This window comes from Saimiri boliviensis, chromosome 8 (assembly GCF_048565385.1).
Source record: "Saimiri boliviensis isolate mSaiBol1 chromosome 8, mSaiBol1.pri, whole genome shotgun sequence".
NCBI lineage: Eukaryota > Metazoa > Chordata > Mammalia > Primates > Cebidae > Saimiri > Saimiri boliviensis.
In genome coordinates, this window is record NC_133456.1 from 91,050,161 (window position 1) to 91,064,501 (window position 14,341).

A 14,341-nucleotide genomic window follows, 5' to 3' on the forward strand; every position below is an offset into this window, starting at 1 on the left:
ATATTTTAAAATATCCTTATAAGTTAGAGATATACACTGAAATATTTATGGACCAAAAATCCAAGATGTCTAGACTTCTTTTAAATGTTTCAAAAAATATAGTACAGGGATGTATGAAATAAGATAGGCAAAACTAATAAAGCTGGCTGATAGGTACATGGTAGCTCATTATATTGTTCTTTCTACTTGTGTGTATATTTGACAATTCCAGTAATGAAAACATTTAAAAAGTAGTATTCCATTTGCTTTAGCCACCATGGCATGCTCACAAATTCAGTAAGCAATCTGAAGTTTTCAAAAGCTGCATGCTTTTGAAAGACTGTAACTTGTCAGTTCTAAAACAAATGGGCAGGGCAGAATGATACTTTTAAAAAGGAGCTTTTAAGGCCACTGGTTCTTGGCAGTCACACACCTTATAAGCCACAGAACCACATCGGCACGCATTATAGAGCTATTATATACATTCAAGAGGGACATTTTGAAATCCTGTTTTCAGGATGCAACAAATCCTAACAAATATTAACTCAAAGAAATACTTTCAGGTCAACAAACCAGATCTTGTTTATAGGGAGGGTTAATACAACCCTTCTCCTGCAGATGGTAAGCCATCAGTATAGAAAATGCCCTCAATTCATCTTACAAAAGGAAAAAAAAATCCTTCTGAGAGTAAGTTGATGCATTTAAGGCAATGTCAGTCACTGGATAATGGAAAAGGCTTCCTAGGTCAGATCAACCTCAGGTCAAATCTCCTATGAGCTCTATTTATGCTTTCAATTTAGTCCATCAGCATGAAGTTCTAAAGCCCAAGATTCCAACCCAGGCATCCTTGCCTCCTGCAGACCAGCCTGAGTTTATGGCTCATTCAGAATGTACCATTTTAGAGTTGGAAGGGCCCTCAACAGTCATGACATCCACGGGATCTCAAGCTTGGATGGGCAAGAAACACATGCTCTGGAGATCCTGACTAGTTTGGCAACTGTTTTTCCTTGTGTTCTACAGGACTTTCTGAAGCCATATCAAAGTTTGCCAACCATGGGCTTCATGTAAGCATCTCTTCACACAGAGGATAACAAGGACTTGCTGAAGTGGCTTGGCAAATGGGCAGCAGGAGCCAGAGAGAGATGTTAAATCTCTTGAATTACTAAGTCTAAGAATGCCACTGCAGGAGGCTTGTCACTGAAGTGTCGGGGGGTGGGGGGCTGTCAACTCCCTGTCCCCAGAACTGGCCTGAATGCTGCCACAAATAACTGGTGAAGAAATGGATGTGGTGAATAATAAAATCTGTTTGAAATATTTTTAAAGCAATGGAGAGTAAATGAAAACACAGACAAGGTAAGGACTGAATGATCTGCTGTGAGGAGCATGACAACTTCTCTGAAGTGAAAGGAGACCTGGGCCTTCTGCCACAGCCAGCTGAGCTCCTCACTGGCCCTCCACCATGCACACCTCTGCTGACTGGCAGCTGGGCTAAGGTGGACATCCCCAAAGAGAAAACTTTGCAGCCCTGGGTTCTAGTCAAATCTTTTAAAACAGAGACATGGGCATTCATGCTTTCTGACATGACATTAAAAAAAAATCCCCCCTGGATTTGTGTTTACATGGTACTTTTGGAGGGAAAAATTCAAATGATGTCTTCCATGTATCTTAAGATCAAACAGAAAAGCTAACTCCTCAAAAGGGTAACTTAGGCATGTAAGCATTATATAACATGTCATTGCTTTCAAACTGATCCTTAAACTGACTCATTACCCATACTTGTCTGCTTGAGTTGATGTCTGCATGATTAAGCTCAACAGTGAAGCCTAAAACTTACTCCTGTGTAGTTTTTGTGTCTTATATTTGGGGTCTTTATCCCATTATCTTTCACACAAGGTGGTTCCTGGCAGGTTGTTATATGCGTATGTGCGTTGATCTGCCAAAAAGCTCTGATGAAACTTACAACTGGGAAGTGGGCCTCCCAGGTGGCCGTCATGGATGTCAGAAAAGGGGCTGTGAATGACTCATGGAAGAGGAGCTCTGAATGCCTGCCACTGGAACCTCGCAAGTGTGGATGCCTCTGGGATAACATTAATGCGTTCGGAGGCCCCAAACAGCAAAACGCCTTTTCTCAGGAAAATGTGTAGCCCGGAAGGAGGAGGGCTGGGGAAATCCAGAAACACCATAATCATCATGTTTTGTTATGTGAATAACGGCAGGTAGCTCTTAATAGACTAAACACTGTACAGTCTGCAGTCATTCAAGTCCTGCCTCCCCTCTGAACCCTGGCAGAAAAAATATTCCAGAGATTTCTTACAGATTCTTTAGTCTGAAACCAATTCCAGAAGTATGGTGTGGGAATACGTATACTGAACTGAGCATCAGGACATCTCTGTTTTAGGGTTAGCTCTGCCATTAGTTAGCTGTGTGACTTTGGCCTGATCTCTTAACTGCTCTGAGACATGGTTTTCCCATATATAAAACAAAGTGCTGAGTAAGAGAATTTCTCACAGGTTCAGTAGTATCTAGCTGCTTCTCTTTCTTTCCCAGTGGAAAAAAAATGGATATAAAGGAAAATTTTCATAAGTTAGATTTAAAACTAAATCTGTGGTAACAACTACAATCTCCTCTTGTCTGAACCTGGATAACTGGGACCCGATATTGCACCAATACTTCCAGGAACCACAACTGAGACGCAAGTCAGAGCCTTCCTGCTGCTTCTAATAGGTTTTCTGAAATTAAAGATATGAGTACCTCCTCGGACGCCCTTAAATGGGTAGAAAAACGCCACTAGCAGGTTCATCAGGACAGCCAGGTTAAACGAAATGCTGCTCCAGAAAGACATGTTGCGGGCACACCAGTACAACACAGGCTGGGCTGCAGAGACAAAGGCAAAGGCGTGTGAGGTTGGAGACCCCAAGCTGGAATGCCAGGGACCCGCCCACCCTGCCCCACAAGTCCACTTTTGTTCCCGGTTTTTACCACAACAGTAGAAATGATCGTTTGTTTTGGACTTGGTACTTAATGACATCAGATTGGTTTATTTCTGTGTGGAGTACTTACTGGAACAGAAGATGTACTGGGGGTGGAGTAAGAAGAGAGGAAAAAGAGAAAAGTTGGAGCATCTATAAACCCTGCATGCCCCAGTCAGCACCATCAGTTACAGAATCTGGGGGTTATCCAGAGTTCACACATTGAGTCCTTGGTTACCCTCAGGGCTTCAGGACCAGACGAGATGCCAGGAGAGACCCAAGAATTCAATTAGCTTTTCAGAAGTGCCGGGCACTGCAGAGAGCAGGGGAGTCAGCCCAGCTGGGCCCCAGACTAGGGCTGGTATCATTTCCACATTCCTCTCTGGCTCAACATGCTCAACTAATATGCCAGTGCCTAAAAGCAAGGCAATGATTCCTTTCCTGACACTGAGTCGTCTGCCATTTCCCTGAAGTTGGATGGTCATTCTTGAGGACAGGGAAGCGAGGGGTACGAGTTCCTGACCTGGTGGTCAGTGGCAGAGTTCCCATCTCCAGGGCTATGGCAGAGAAAGGACGTGGCAGCAAAGCCATCACAAAGGGGTAAGAGACAGAGACACTTTGGATATTGCTGCCACCTTAAACCACCGTTGCCCACAGGTTATCCCACGCTGGCTGGGCATTCTTAGTCTTAGAACAACAAACCTGTGGCCACACTTGGGGACAGTGGAGCCTCCTTTTTCCCTGAACTCTTTTTCAATGGTGCTTTACACTTAGGGTGAGGCTCCAAAAGAGACATGGTAGGCATAATTTCAGCATCCATGTCAGAAGTAAAGTTTCTAAAAGACAGTTAGTTGCATTCCACATCATCCCCCTCCAGAGGAAAGCATGGAGTACGTGAGAATGGATCTCTATCGTATATTTCTTTTTCCCAATGAAGTCATCATGCAACTGTGGGACAGCGGCCAATGACAAATCCAGTGGCCCTATAATAATGCTTTAAGCAGCAGCCAAGCCTTTGGGAGATTCCAACCAAAATAAAATTATGGTACAATTAAATAGAGCCCTGGGTAATTTATTAATTGCCTGTATCATGTTTGCACTTGGTAACAGTCAATGTTTCCAAACTGTAGAGTTTTAGAGCCATGAGAAATCATCTAGTTTAAAATCCCTCATTTTATAAATAAGGAAAACTGAGGCTCAGCACAGGGCAAAAGCAGTGGAGATCTTGTTACCCACGGGGTCAGCGACAAGGATAAAAATAACTGACCCATGTGACAATTCAATGGGGTAGCCGGCCAGAAGCCAGTCAACCACTAGGTAGCAATGTACTTTTTTTTGTACACTGCTGAAGCAAATTTAAGCTGAGACATTTATCTGCTCTAGAAACAACAGCTATTGTGCTTCTTCTGGGACTGAAGCCCATTTCAGATCTGGATATGTAAACTCCAGAAGAGGACAGAAGAGATGGATGGCAAAGAGCTGGTAATTGCTGAAGTTCAGTGATGGATACGTGGGAACCTGTAATATCCTCTCCACACTACTATGTGTATAAAAAGCTCATAAAACAAAGTTGGGAGGAGGGGAAGGATCTGGCAAAGCTCAGCGATGGCCTGCATAAGCCAGCATTCGCTTCAGAGGGAGTGCTTGGTATCAACTGTGTGTCCGCTGCAGGATACGCTAATATGATTATAATCAACGGTTTTCAACTATGGCATATAGGTCATAAAATAAATGTTATTTTTAAAAGGCTAACATTCTACTTAAGTTGTAGTGTTGTTTACAATCAGAGCAAACATTCAGTCCTTTAAATCAACTAGGTAATTATCCAGGTGCAAGAAGATACTTAGAGACCTACCATGACGTGCAGTATCTTTTACTTCCTGCAGTACATGGAACTACGTTCCCATCTACCTTTCCAGACTCTTCTCCCACTCTCCTTCCCCATACACCCTGCCTTTGTATCCCAATCCAGTGGTCATTCCCGAACACACCTCATATTCTCCAGCCTCTCCATACTTCCTTTGTGTCAATTTAAAAACGTTTGTGAATTACTTGATCCTCCTCCCTTCAAGTGGTACACCTTAACTTTCTTTCCACTTGAGTATGGGCTGGACTGAGCAACTAGCTACTAAGAAATAAGAGTAGAGTGAATCTACTGGTTCATGCTTTCCGAGACTAGGTGATGTTAATAAAAGCACCGTGGCTTCCTCCTCCTCTTCTTCCTCTGGCTCTCTTTCCCCTACTTTCTCTCTCTCATCCATAATTGGCTCTGAGGAAATCATCTGCCATGTCATGAGGATGCTGAAGAAGACCTATGGAGAGGTCCACGTGGAGGGGAACTGAGGCCTCCTGCCAACAGTCATTTAACAGCACCAAGGAGTGGACCCTCCAGGTCCACTTAAGCCTTTAGATGATGGCAGCTGTGGCTGACATCCTGGCTACAACCTAATGAAAGACCTGAGCCAGAACCATCCAGAGGAGCCACTCCCAAGTTTCTGCCCCCAAAAAACTGTGAGAAAATAAACATTTATTGTTTTAAGTCACAATATGCTGGGGCAGTCAGTTATACAGCAATAAAAAGCAACTAACCTACCTTCTGTGGCAGGCAAAATAATGTACCCCACCAAACATGTTGACATGTGATCGTTAGAACCTGTGACTGTGCTACATTAACCTGGCAAAAGGGGCTTTGCGGGTATCATTAGGTTAAGGATGTGAGATGGGAGGTTGCTTTGGATTATGTGGATGGGTCCAATGTGGTTACAAGCATCTGTGTAAGTGAGAGGGTGAGAGGGAACAGGAGGATCAGAGCCACAGTGGTGCAGCCTGAGAAACGCTCTACTGGGCAACGCTGCTTTGAAGGTGGAGGGAGGGCCAGGGGGCCACAGTCAGCCTCTAGCAGCTGCCTTCAGAGGGAACACAGCCCTATCAACACCTTGGTATTAGCCCAGCGAGAACCTTTTCAGACTTCTGATCTCCAGAAATGTAAGATTATCAATGTGTGCTGTTGAAAGCTTCAAGCTTTGCTGTAATTCATTGTAGCAGCAATGGGAAACAAACACATCTTCCCTTCTCCCAGTCTTTCAGGCTGCATCTCTCCAAGTCCTACAGATCTTTCTAGATGCTACTCAGATCCTACGTTTTCTCTGAAGCCTTCCTTTCTTGTACTTCCATGATGTGTCAATGCCTGATTACAGCTCGGGTGACCAACAGCTTGGTATCGCAGCCACTTAAAAATATGCCATTGTTGTCTGCCCACTTCAGAGAGTAAGTGCCCACAGGAGTGGTCAAAGCTTGCACACTGTTGAATTCCTCACTGTGCCTTATAGCAGGGGTCCCCAACCCGGGGGCCGCAGACCAGTGCTGGCCCACAGCCTGTTAGGAACCAGGCTGTATAGCAGAAGGTGAGCAGTAAGCGAGCATCACCACCTGGGCTCTGCCTCTGTCACATCAGCAAGGGCCTTAGATTCTCACAGGAGTGCAAACCCTACTGTGAACGGAGGATGTTAAGGGATCTAGTAGGTTGTACACTCCTTATGAAAATCTAACTAATGCTTGATGATCTGAGGTGGAACAGTTTCATCCCCAAACCACCCCTCATTCCCCATACCCCATAATCTGTGGAAAAATTGTCTTCCAAAAACCAGTCTCTGCTGCCATAAAGGTTGGGTACCGCTGCCTTACTGCATGTTTTCTACTTACCAGGGGCTAAAAGTTGGTTGAATCAATATACCTGCTACCTTATAGCAAAAAGATAGAGCGCTGTGATCCTGGATTGGCAGGGCAATGTCAATAATGCAGCCCAGGCCATCTCTTGGTAACATTCTTTCCTTGTTTTCTGTTTGTTTGCTTTAGACAAACGGGGCTTTGCTGGAAGGCTTGGACTCCATATATACTGATAAGTGGGATAACTACACAGGAAAACCCCATGCAAGAAAGTTGGTCAGCATGTTCAACTCTGCCTCGATTTCCTCTTTCTCTCTCTTCTCATTTTCCTAGCCCAGAGTTTTCACTTCACTGGGGACAGGATCTTCAGGAAAGGATGTCAGAGAGGGACAGTGAGAGAGAGGATGTCAATGCAATGAGGAGTATGTGTGTTCTTGTGTAAATAAAGCAGGGAAGAGAGTTTATGAAGTGCAGAGCAACTGTGGATTTTAATCTTGCAGAAGAAAATACTAAGGCCCATCAGCCTCAGACAGACCTTGCTACGTGTCTGAGTCCTAGCTTCAGATTTACTGAAGAACAGATGATTCTCTGTGATACATTCAGGAAAAGATAAAACAGCTAAATGAATGAGCCTGAAAAAACTGATTCTGCAGACTTATTAGAAGAGATATAAGCTACTTAGAGGGGAAAATGCATTTCATTTCAATTGTATTTCTAATGAGTACATTTCTCCCTCCCTAAGTGTGCAAATCGTGGTTAATTCAGTTATTATTTTCAATTTCTCTCTTACCAGCAGATAGTTTTGAAGCCAATTAAAATCTTTCAGCTGACAACCACTGTTGTGCTTAAGCTTCACTGAAATAACTGTTTTTCAAAAACAAGAATGACTGAAATAAGGACAGTATTCGCTAAAATGTAATATAAGTCTTGGAATAATGACCATTCTACAACCAATCAGTTAGGTCATCTTAATCCCTCACTTCATAGGTGAGAGTCTGGGAGCAGTTAAGCCCTTTGTCCCAGGGCCACAGTGCCTGTGGGAGGCAGAAATGGACTAGAACTCAGATTTCCCACTCTTTGGGGCTTAGGGTCCTTCTACTACTATTCCAGGCTGGAGACAACATCTGAGAAAGAGGGATTAGGAAGTATCTCATCTCACCAAAAAGGTGAAAACCTTTTTGTCATCTCCAAAATAAGCCTTTTGCAGAACGTGTAAATTATATACATTATATATAAACATTTCATAAAACAATATGGAGAGAATGAATATACCAGTGTACGTGTCTGACCAATTTCACAGGCACATACGCTGATAAGGGTTAAACTACAGCTTATTAACTATTATGGAGGTTTGGATACAAGAACTCAGGATTGGCTGGGTGCAATGGCTCATGCCTATAATCCCAGCACTTTGGGAGGCTGAGGTGGGTGGATCACAAGGTCAGGAGCTCAAGACCAGCCTGGCCAACATGGTGAAACCCCATCTCTACAAAAAAATATAAATATTAGCTGGGCGTGGTGGCATGCATATGTAATTCCAGCTACTCAGGAGTTTGAGGCAGCAGAATCACTTGAACCTGGGAGGTGGAGGTTGCAGTGAGCCAAGATCACGCCACTGCACTCCAGCCTGGGTGACAGAGCAAGATACCACTCAAAAACAAAACAAAACAAAACAAAAACCCACAAAACAAACTCAGGGTTATTCCCTACAGCTGGAATGACGGAATATCCCATTGAAGGGCAAAAGCAACAGATGAGTTTTTTCCTATGTAAAATAATAGCTAAAAAAAATGAGGATGAAATGGGTGGGGTCTACGTCTACCTTTTTGGCAAGAAATGGTATCTTTTTTCCTCTTATTGCCCAAGCATGGTGCTGTGTAAAAGTTTCCATGTTCGTGAAGATGCTGGAGCTGGAAAAGCTTTTGAGGAATCTACAGTAGGCTATGAGGGTACTCTGATACCAGGTAGAATTGCACCCATGTCTCCTGAGGTCCATACCACGAAGGCCACACAGGCTGGTCTGCTAATGGTCCCCTGACCCCTTGGTCAGACACTAGGCATGGAGCTGGCTGAGGGGTAGATTTTGCCTGGCCAGACTTTTTGTAATGTTTCAAAGTGCTACACAGGGAAGTGCTGCTTAGAGATGAGCAAGATAGAGTGGGCCTGGAGGTGAGGTGGGAATGGGACCTTTGGGCACACCTTGCATCACCTTCTCTGATGTTAGCCTAATCTAGGGATGCAGGAAGGTAGAGAGAAAAGGGAAGAAAAAACATACAGATAGGGCTGGTCCGTGCCTGCTCAGACTGGCAGCATCACAGAGAAGACAAACGCTCTGGGAAACTGACCTCCAACATGGCTTTTCTCCCCCCAGCCCCACCCCTCAGAAGGAGCTCAACACATCACAACTATAGCTTGAATGCAGCATTTCAAATAAAAAATCTGGCTCCTCATGAACAGACAAAAATAAAGCACGGTCCTTTTTAAGTTGCTCTCAACAGCCGGCACCAAGCATAAGGCTGGTACTGAAGGATCATATTAAAACCGCAGTGAAAACCAGGAAGAGAGAAGCCCTCTGGGGAAGCCCTGTGAATGTCTTTCAGAAGAGTAATCTCCACCTGACCAGCTGGGATACCCAATGGGACTTGCTGGTGAGCAACGATGCATCTTATGTGGCAAACAATTCCACTGCCTGTAAAACCGTTTAGTCTAAAATCTGAGCTACCCCATAAAAGGGAAAATGCCAGAGTTTCTGGAGCAGGTGTGCTAGCAAATGAGCCAGCAAGAGTCTGAATGTCCTCCTCAAGTGAACCAGCCTGTCAGCTCAAGGGCCTGGCCTTTCTCCCTTTCTTTTTATTTTCTAGATAGAGATACCAAAAGAGGCATTCAAAAAGTCTTCCACGGAGCTTCCCAATCCAATCAACTCAAATGCTGATGAAGGAAGCCTTTTCAGGGGAGTTACCACACTTTGGCTGCAGCCCACTGATCAGGTACAGAGTGGTTATGACTTCCTGGCAGTCAGAGATACAAAGTATCACAAATGATACCAGCCTTGCTCCTGCTTAGAAATACATGCACTATCAAGCCCCAGTTGGTGAAATCCCAGAACTGTGTCTCTCTGTGGTGTTGCTGAAGCACTGGAACCCACCTCTCAGTTTCTTCTGCCAATTCATTTCATTGAAGAGGTCTTCGGACCGCAGGAAGAAATCGTTGATTTTGCTGCCTTGTTCGTCTCTCTCTGTAGTGTAGTAAATTCGTAGTTTTGACTCCTTGGTTAGGAATTCACAGATGCTGGGCACGGGAAAGACGATCTGTTCCATTGTTCGGTCTAATCTGACAATCTAGGATGAAAAGTAGATGAGGTTAAATATTCATCTTTGAAAATTGTTACAAAGACAGTTTGATGCTGGTGGTAGATTCGGTGGTCAAGATTGAGTGTAATATGAGCTCTGATTTTATAACCCCAGACTGGGCTGTGTGGCTCAGATTTATATAAAAAATAGTTTGGGTAACCCTGGAAGAGTATTTTTCTAACTTCAGACCCATTATTTAATTTATTTATTTATTTATTTATTTTATTTTATTTTTTGAGACAGATTCTCACTCTGTTGCCCAGGCTGGAGTGCAGTGGCGTGATTTTGGCTCACTACAACCTCCGCCTCCTGGATTTAAGCGATTCTTCTATATCAGCCTCCTGAGTAGCTCGGACTACAGGCATGTGCCACCATGCCTGACTAATTTTTTTTTTTTTAGTATTGACGGGGTTTTACTATGTTGGCCAGGCTAGTCTCAAACTCCTGACCCCAGCTTATCTGCTTACCTCAGCCTCCCAAAATGCTGGGATTACAAGGGTGAGCCACTGTGCCCAGCCTAATTTTTATTTTTTATCTAATCCAAGATGGTGCTGAACCCATTAATTTTTTTTTTTTTGACATGGAGTCTTGTTTTGTTGCCCACATTGGAGTATAGTGGTGCAATCTCAGCTCACTGCAATTTCTGCCATTAATTTTTAATGTGACCAACTTTTATCTGGATCGATTTACTCTGTTTTGTGTATCTATTCACATGAGGCTGGTGCTGTCCCTAGAACTTTCTGTAATGATGGAATGCTTCTGTGTCTGTCCTATCCACAAGGACAGCCACGAGTCACATGTGGTGCCTATCATATTAACATGTGTGGCTAGTGCAACTGAGAGGCAGAATATTTAATTTTATTCAATTGTATTTAAATAGCCATATATGGCTAGTGACTATCATTGTAGAGAGCACACTTCTAAGCAGTGGCGTAAACCTCACCTAAGATACTTTCTCAGATAGTAACATTGGGTTATTTTTCCTAGATGGGAACTTTAAAAAGAGCTCTTTGGTTATTTCCCGCTGCAGTGACCTCCTACCTCTTGTCAAAGCATCTAAAATGTACAATACGTGAACCAACATGCCTATTTAACTCTGGGGCAGCACTCACTGTTCTTTACGCTGGCTGTGTTTGGGCCCCAGGGGTGGACACCTTGCAAGTTTCCTCCATGCCCTTCCTAGACTCTGTCCCCAGAGAGGAGGTACTCTGGTCTGGACTGTTCAAATTCTAGCACACTTGATTGTGTCACAGTCCTGGGAGGTAGTAATTTCAAAAGGGCTATGGGTTACAGTACAGTAGAGGCACAAGCCTCTTTCTTCTGCTTTCTCAGAGGCTGGAGAAGTCAGCTGAGGTCCAGGTGTATCAGGTGAGGATCCGACATGCTCTACGAGAAGAGCTGTTTCTAGCTCTCCCAAAACCTTTGTTCCCTCATACAGCAAGAGAGGTGACTCAGGTCAAGTTGTAGTGGGAAACTCTCTTAGAGGTGACACAGGTTTCCACAGTGCTGTCTCCGTAAATTCTGGGAGGTGTGGTCTTTAGACAAGTGGTTCCCAAATCTACGTGGAGATCAGGCTAGTTACCCCACCTCACTTAACTGGAATTGCAGTGCGGGGGTCAGTTACCAGAACCTGCACACAAGCAGCTCCCCCAGCGATCTTGGTGTACACAAGTCAGGGATCACCTCTGTCATCTCCTGCTATCAAGAGCCTGCCTGCTTCACATGGTCAAGTGGGCAACGGACAAGTGCTTCCTTCCATTGAAGGAAGATGATCTGAGGTGTGTGTCTGTGTCCAGGAGGGAAAGGAGGAGTAGACAAGGAGGCCTCCTGGCAAGAACTCAGTTCCAGACTCCAGGGCTACTGAGCCTAATTCACAGGAGTGAAGACACTGGGTCTGCATGGAAAGCCCCATGTAGTAACAAAGTGTCCCTGGCTTTGCACTGTTCACTCCCTAGGGAAAGCTGAAGAGATGGGTAGCCGGCCAAGGGCACGATCTGAGAGCTACGGCATGCCTGGCCACTTCTCTTTACCATTTAAGATCTGTTCATACCTCTTTCTCAGCAGATTTAAAATTTGGACTCAGGAGAGCATATTCCAGTCCTTCTACCATCCCTAAACAGCTAGGTGACCTTGTTCACACCTCTTAAACTTAATCAAGTTTCAGCCTTCTCCCCAGTGAGCCATAGAGCTCAATGAGAAAATCTCTAAGGTCCTTTTCTCCTCTGAAATTCTCTTATCACAGACACCTAAAGCTCACCTTTTAAGGGTTTTAGAGGACAGAGCTGGCCTTTTGGCCAAGCTCCTAGGTATTCATGATAAATCAAGGATATTTGCTCACATATGCTGACATGGTTGGCTAATCAGTGAAATGACGTGCTTTATTAGGATAGCCCAGAGACCTGAGACACCAGGTCAGAACACATTCTTGAAAAGTCTCCATCATGAACATGTCATATTGCCGAAAAGTTTGTCCATTCTTTAAAATCTTTGTTCCAACACTGATATTGAACTTGTGCATTTCCTCATTAACAAAACAAAGCGCATTATTCCTTCCAGCCCAAAGCCTACAGAGAGAAGTCTGTGTTCTCTTGGACACTAAAAGACAGGGCAGGCACAAATGCACCCACAGGCTCAGCGACCAGACAGACCAGGATGAAAATTCCAGCTCTGCCACTGGTGGCTGGACAAGTGATACAGCCTCTCTGAGACTTATTTCGTAGCACCCCATTTGCAAAATGGAGCTATATCACTGACTTTACAGAGGCTTCGTTTTTTTTCTTTCCCCCAGAGAAAAGTGTAAAGCTTTATTGAAAGAACTCAAGTCACATTTTCAATGTAACAGCAACATGTGCGGCTTCGGCTTGTCTTCTTTTTAACTTACGGCTGCTCAGCACCTGCTTCTGTAATTTTAGCATTCTCTAGATTAGGTGGAGTCTCCCCTTTCACATCATGGCCATCTCCACACTCACAACGCATCGTGACTTTTTTTTTCTTTTTTTGAGACGGAGTCTCACTCTGCCGCCTAGGCTAGAGTGTAATGGTGCTATCTCAGTTCACTGCAACCTCTGCCTCCCAGGCTCAAGCCATTCTTGTGCCTCAGCTTCCCAAGTAGTTGGAATTACAGGTGTGTGCCACCATGCCTGGGTAATTTTGGGGGTTTTGTCATGTTGGCCAGGCTGGTCTCAAACTCCTGACCTCAAGTGACCCACTCCCCTCGACCTCCCAAACTGCTGGTATTACAGGTATGAGCTGCTGCACCCAGCCACATGACACTTTTTTTTTTTTTTTAAACACAGATCTGATTGTAATGCCTTCCTGGGGAAAACTCTCCACTGGTCCCCATTGCTCTGGGGGTACAGCCCAGACTTGTCATAAGAATGGCTGACAGGACTCTGCAAGATCGGGGCCACCCGACTTTCCCTTCAGACCTCCCTCCGCACTGAACTCTGGCCCTGAGCCCTGAGGCCTTGCTTTGCCCCTCCAGATCACCCAGAATCTTCCCACCTCTGGGCTTTCGCTTGCCATTATTCCCCACGTCTGAAAAGCTCCTCTTGCTAGTCTCTACCTGTTTCATGCCTCTGTTCTTTCGGGTCTGGGTTTAGATGCCAATTCTTCAGAACAGGCCTCCGTGACCACCACTCCAGCAGGTCTCCCTGCCGGACTTTATGATGTTTCCCACCTGTCTTTGTGAATTTGTGATGAATGAGACGGCACTTAGTGTCCTCTTCCCCACTGGACCACAAGGAGCTAATAATGACTGTCCTGGCCATGGTGGGATGTCCAGCGCCCAGCCCAGGACCTAGTACACAGTACACACTCACATTTCTGTTGCTCAGATGAACGAATGCACGCCAGCCCCAGAGCAGGACGTCGCACACTAATAGCCTTAACACAGTCCCGTGCCCTGAGTTTACTAAGCGTTTACCTCTATCTGTGCTGTGTGCTTGGCATAGAACTCCAGAGCTTCATCTCCATCCACTTGGCCACCTGGTTTCAGCATGCTCTGAAGTTCTTTGTTATGCCGGGCCAACTAGAACACAGAGACAGAGATACAGGCAGTTTGTGTCTCTTCACAACAGGAACACAGAAGCTCCTTTCTAATGCTAGGTATTAAAAAATACACAATAACCAGCAGCAAGCTGAAGGGCAAAGGTGCCCCAAGGCTTGCTTCATCCCATCAAGGCGCGCTGTCCACAGGCGCTGTTTTGGGAGCTTGGTAGAACAGCATGGAACGCTCATGCCCACACGTGGTTCCACTTGCCCCCCAATGTCATTAGCCAGGCAGGAGGGAGTCAGGGTTTTCTGTGTAGCTCAGGGAGCCTCCATTCGGAATGTTCAGAAACCTTCTCAGTGGCAGGTGTGGTCATGGAAGGGAAA

The 14,341-nt window shown here is 44.9% G+C and overlaps 1 protein-coding gene across 14 annotated transcripts in view; it reads right to left on the bottom strand.

The window, feature by feature from the left end:
• ITPR1 (inositol 1,4,5-trisphosphate receptor type 1) overlaps nucleotides 1-14,341 on the bottom strand; it is a 353,358-nt gene that overhangs the window by 49,848 nt on the left and 289,169 nt on the right. For all 14 annotated transcript variants that reach the window (XM_074404869.1, XM_074404867.1, XM_039478545.2 and 11 more), the window contains 3 exons: nucleotides 13,890-13,994; nucleotides 9,760-9,952; nucleotides 2,731-2,853 (listed from right to left, as the gene is read on the bottom strand). In XM_074404869.1, coding sequence (XP_074260970.1) covers nucleotides 2,731-2,853; nucleotides 9,760-9,952; nucleotides 13,890-13,994 — 421 coding nt within the window. The remainder of the gene's footprint in view (nucleotides 1-2,730; nucleotides 2,854-9,759; nucleotides 9,953-13,889; nucleotides 13,995-14,341) is intronic.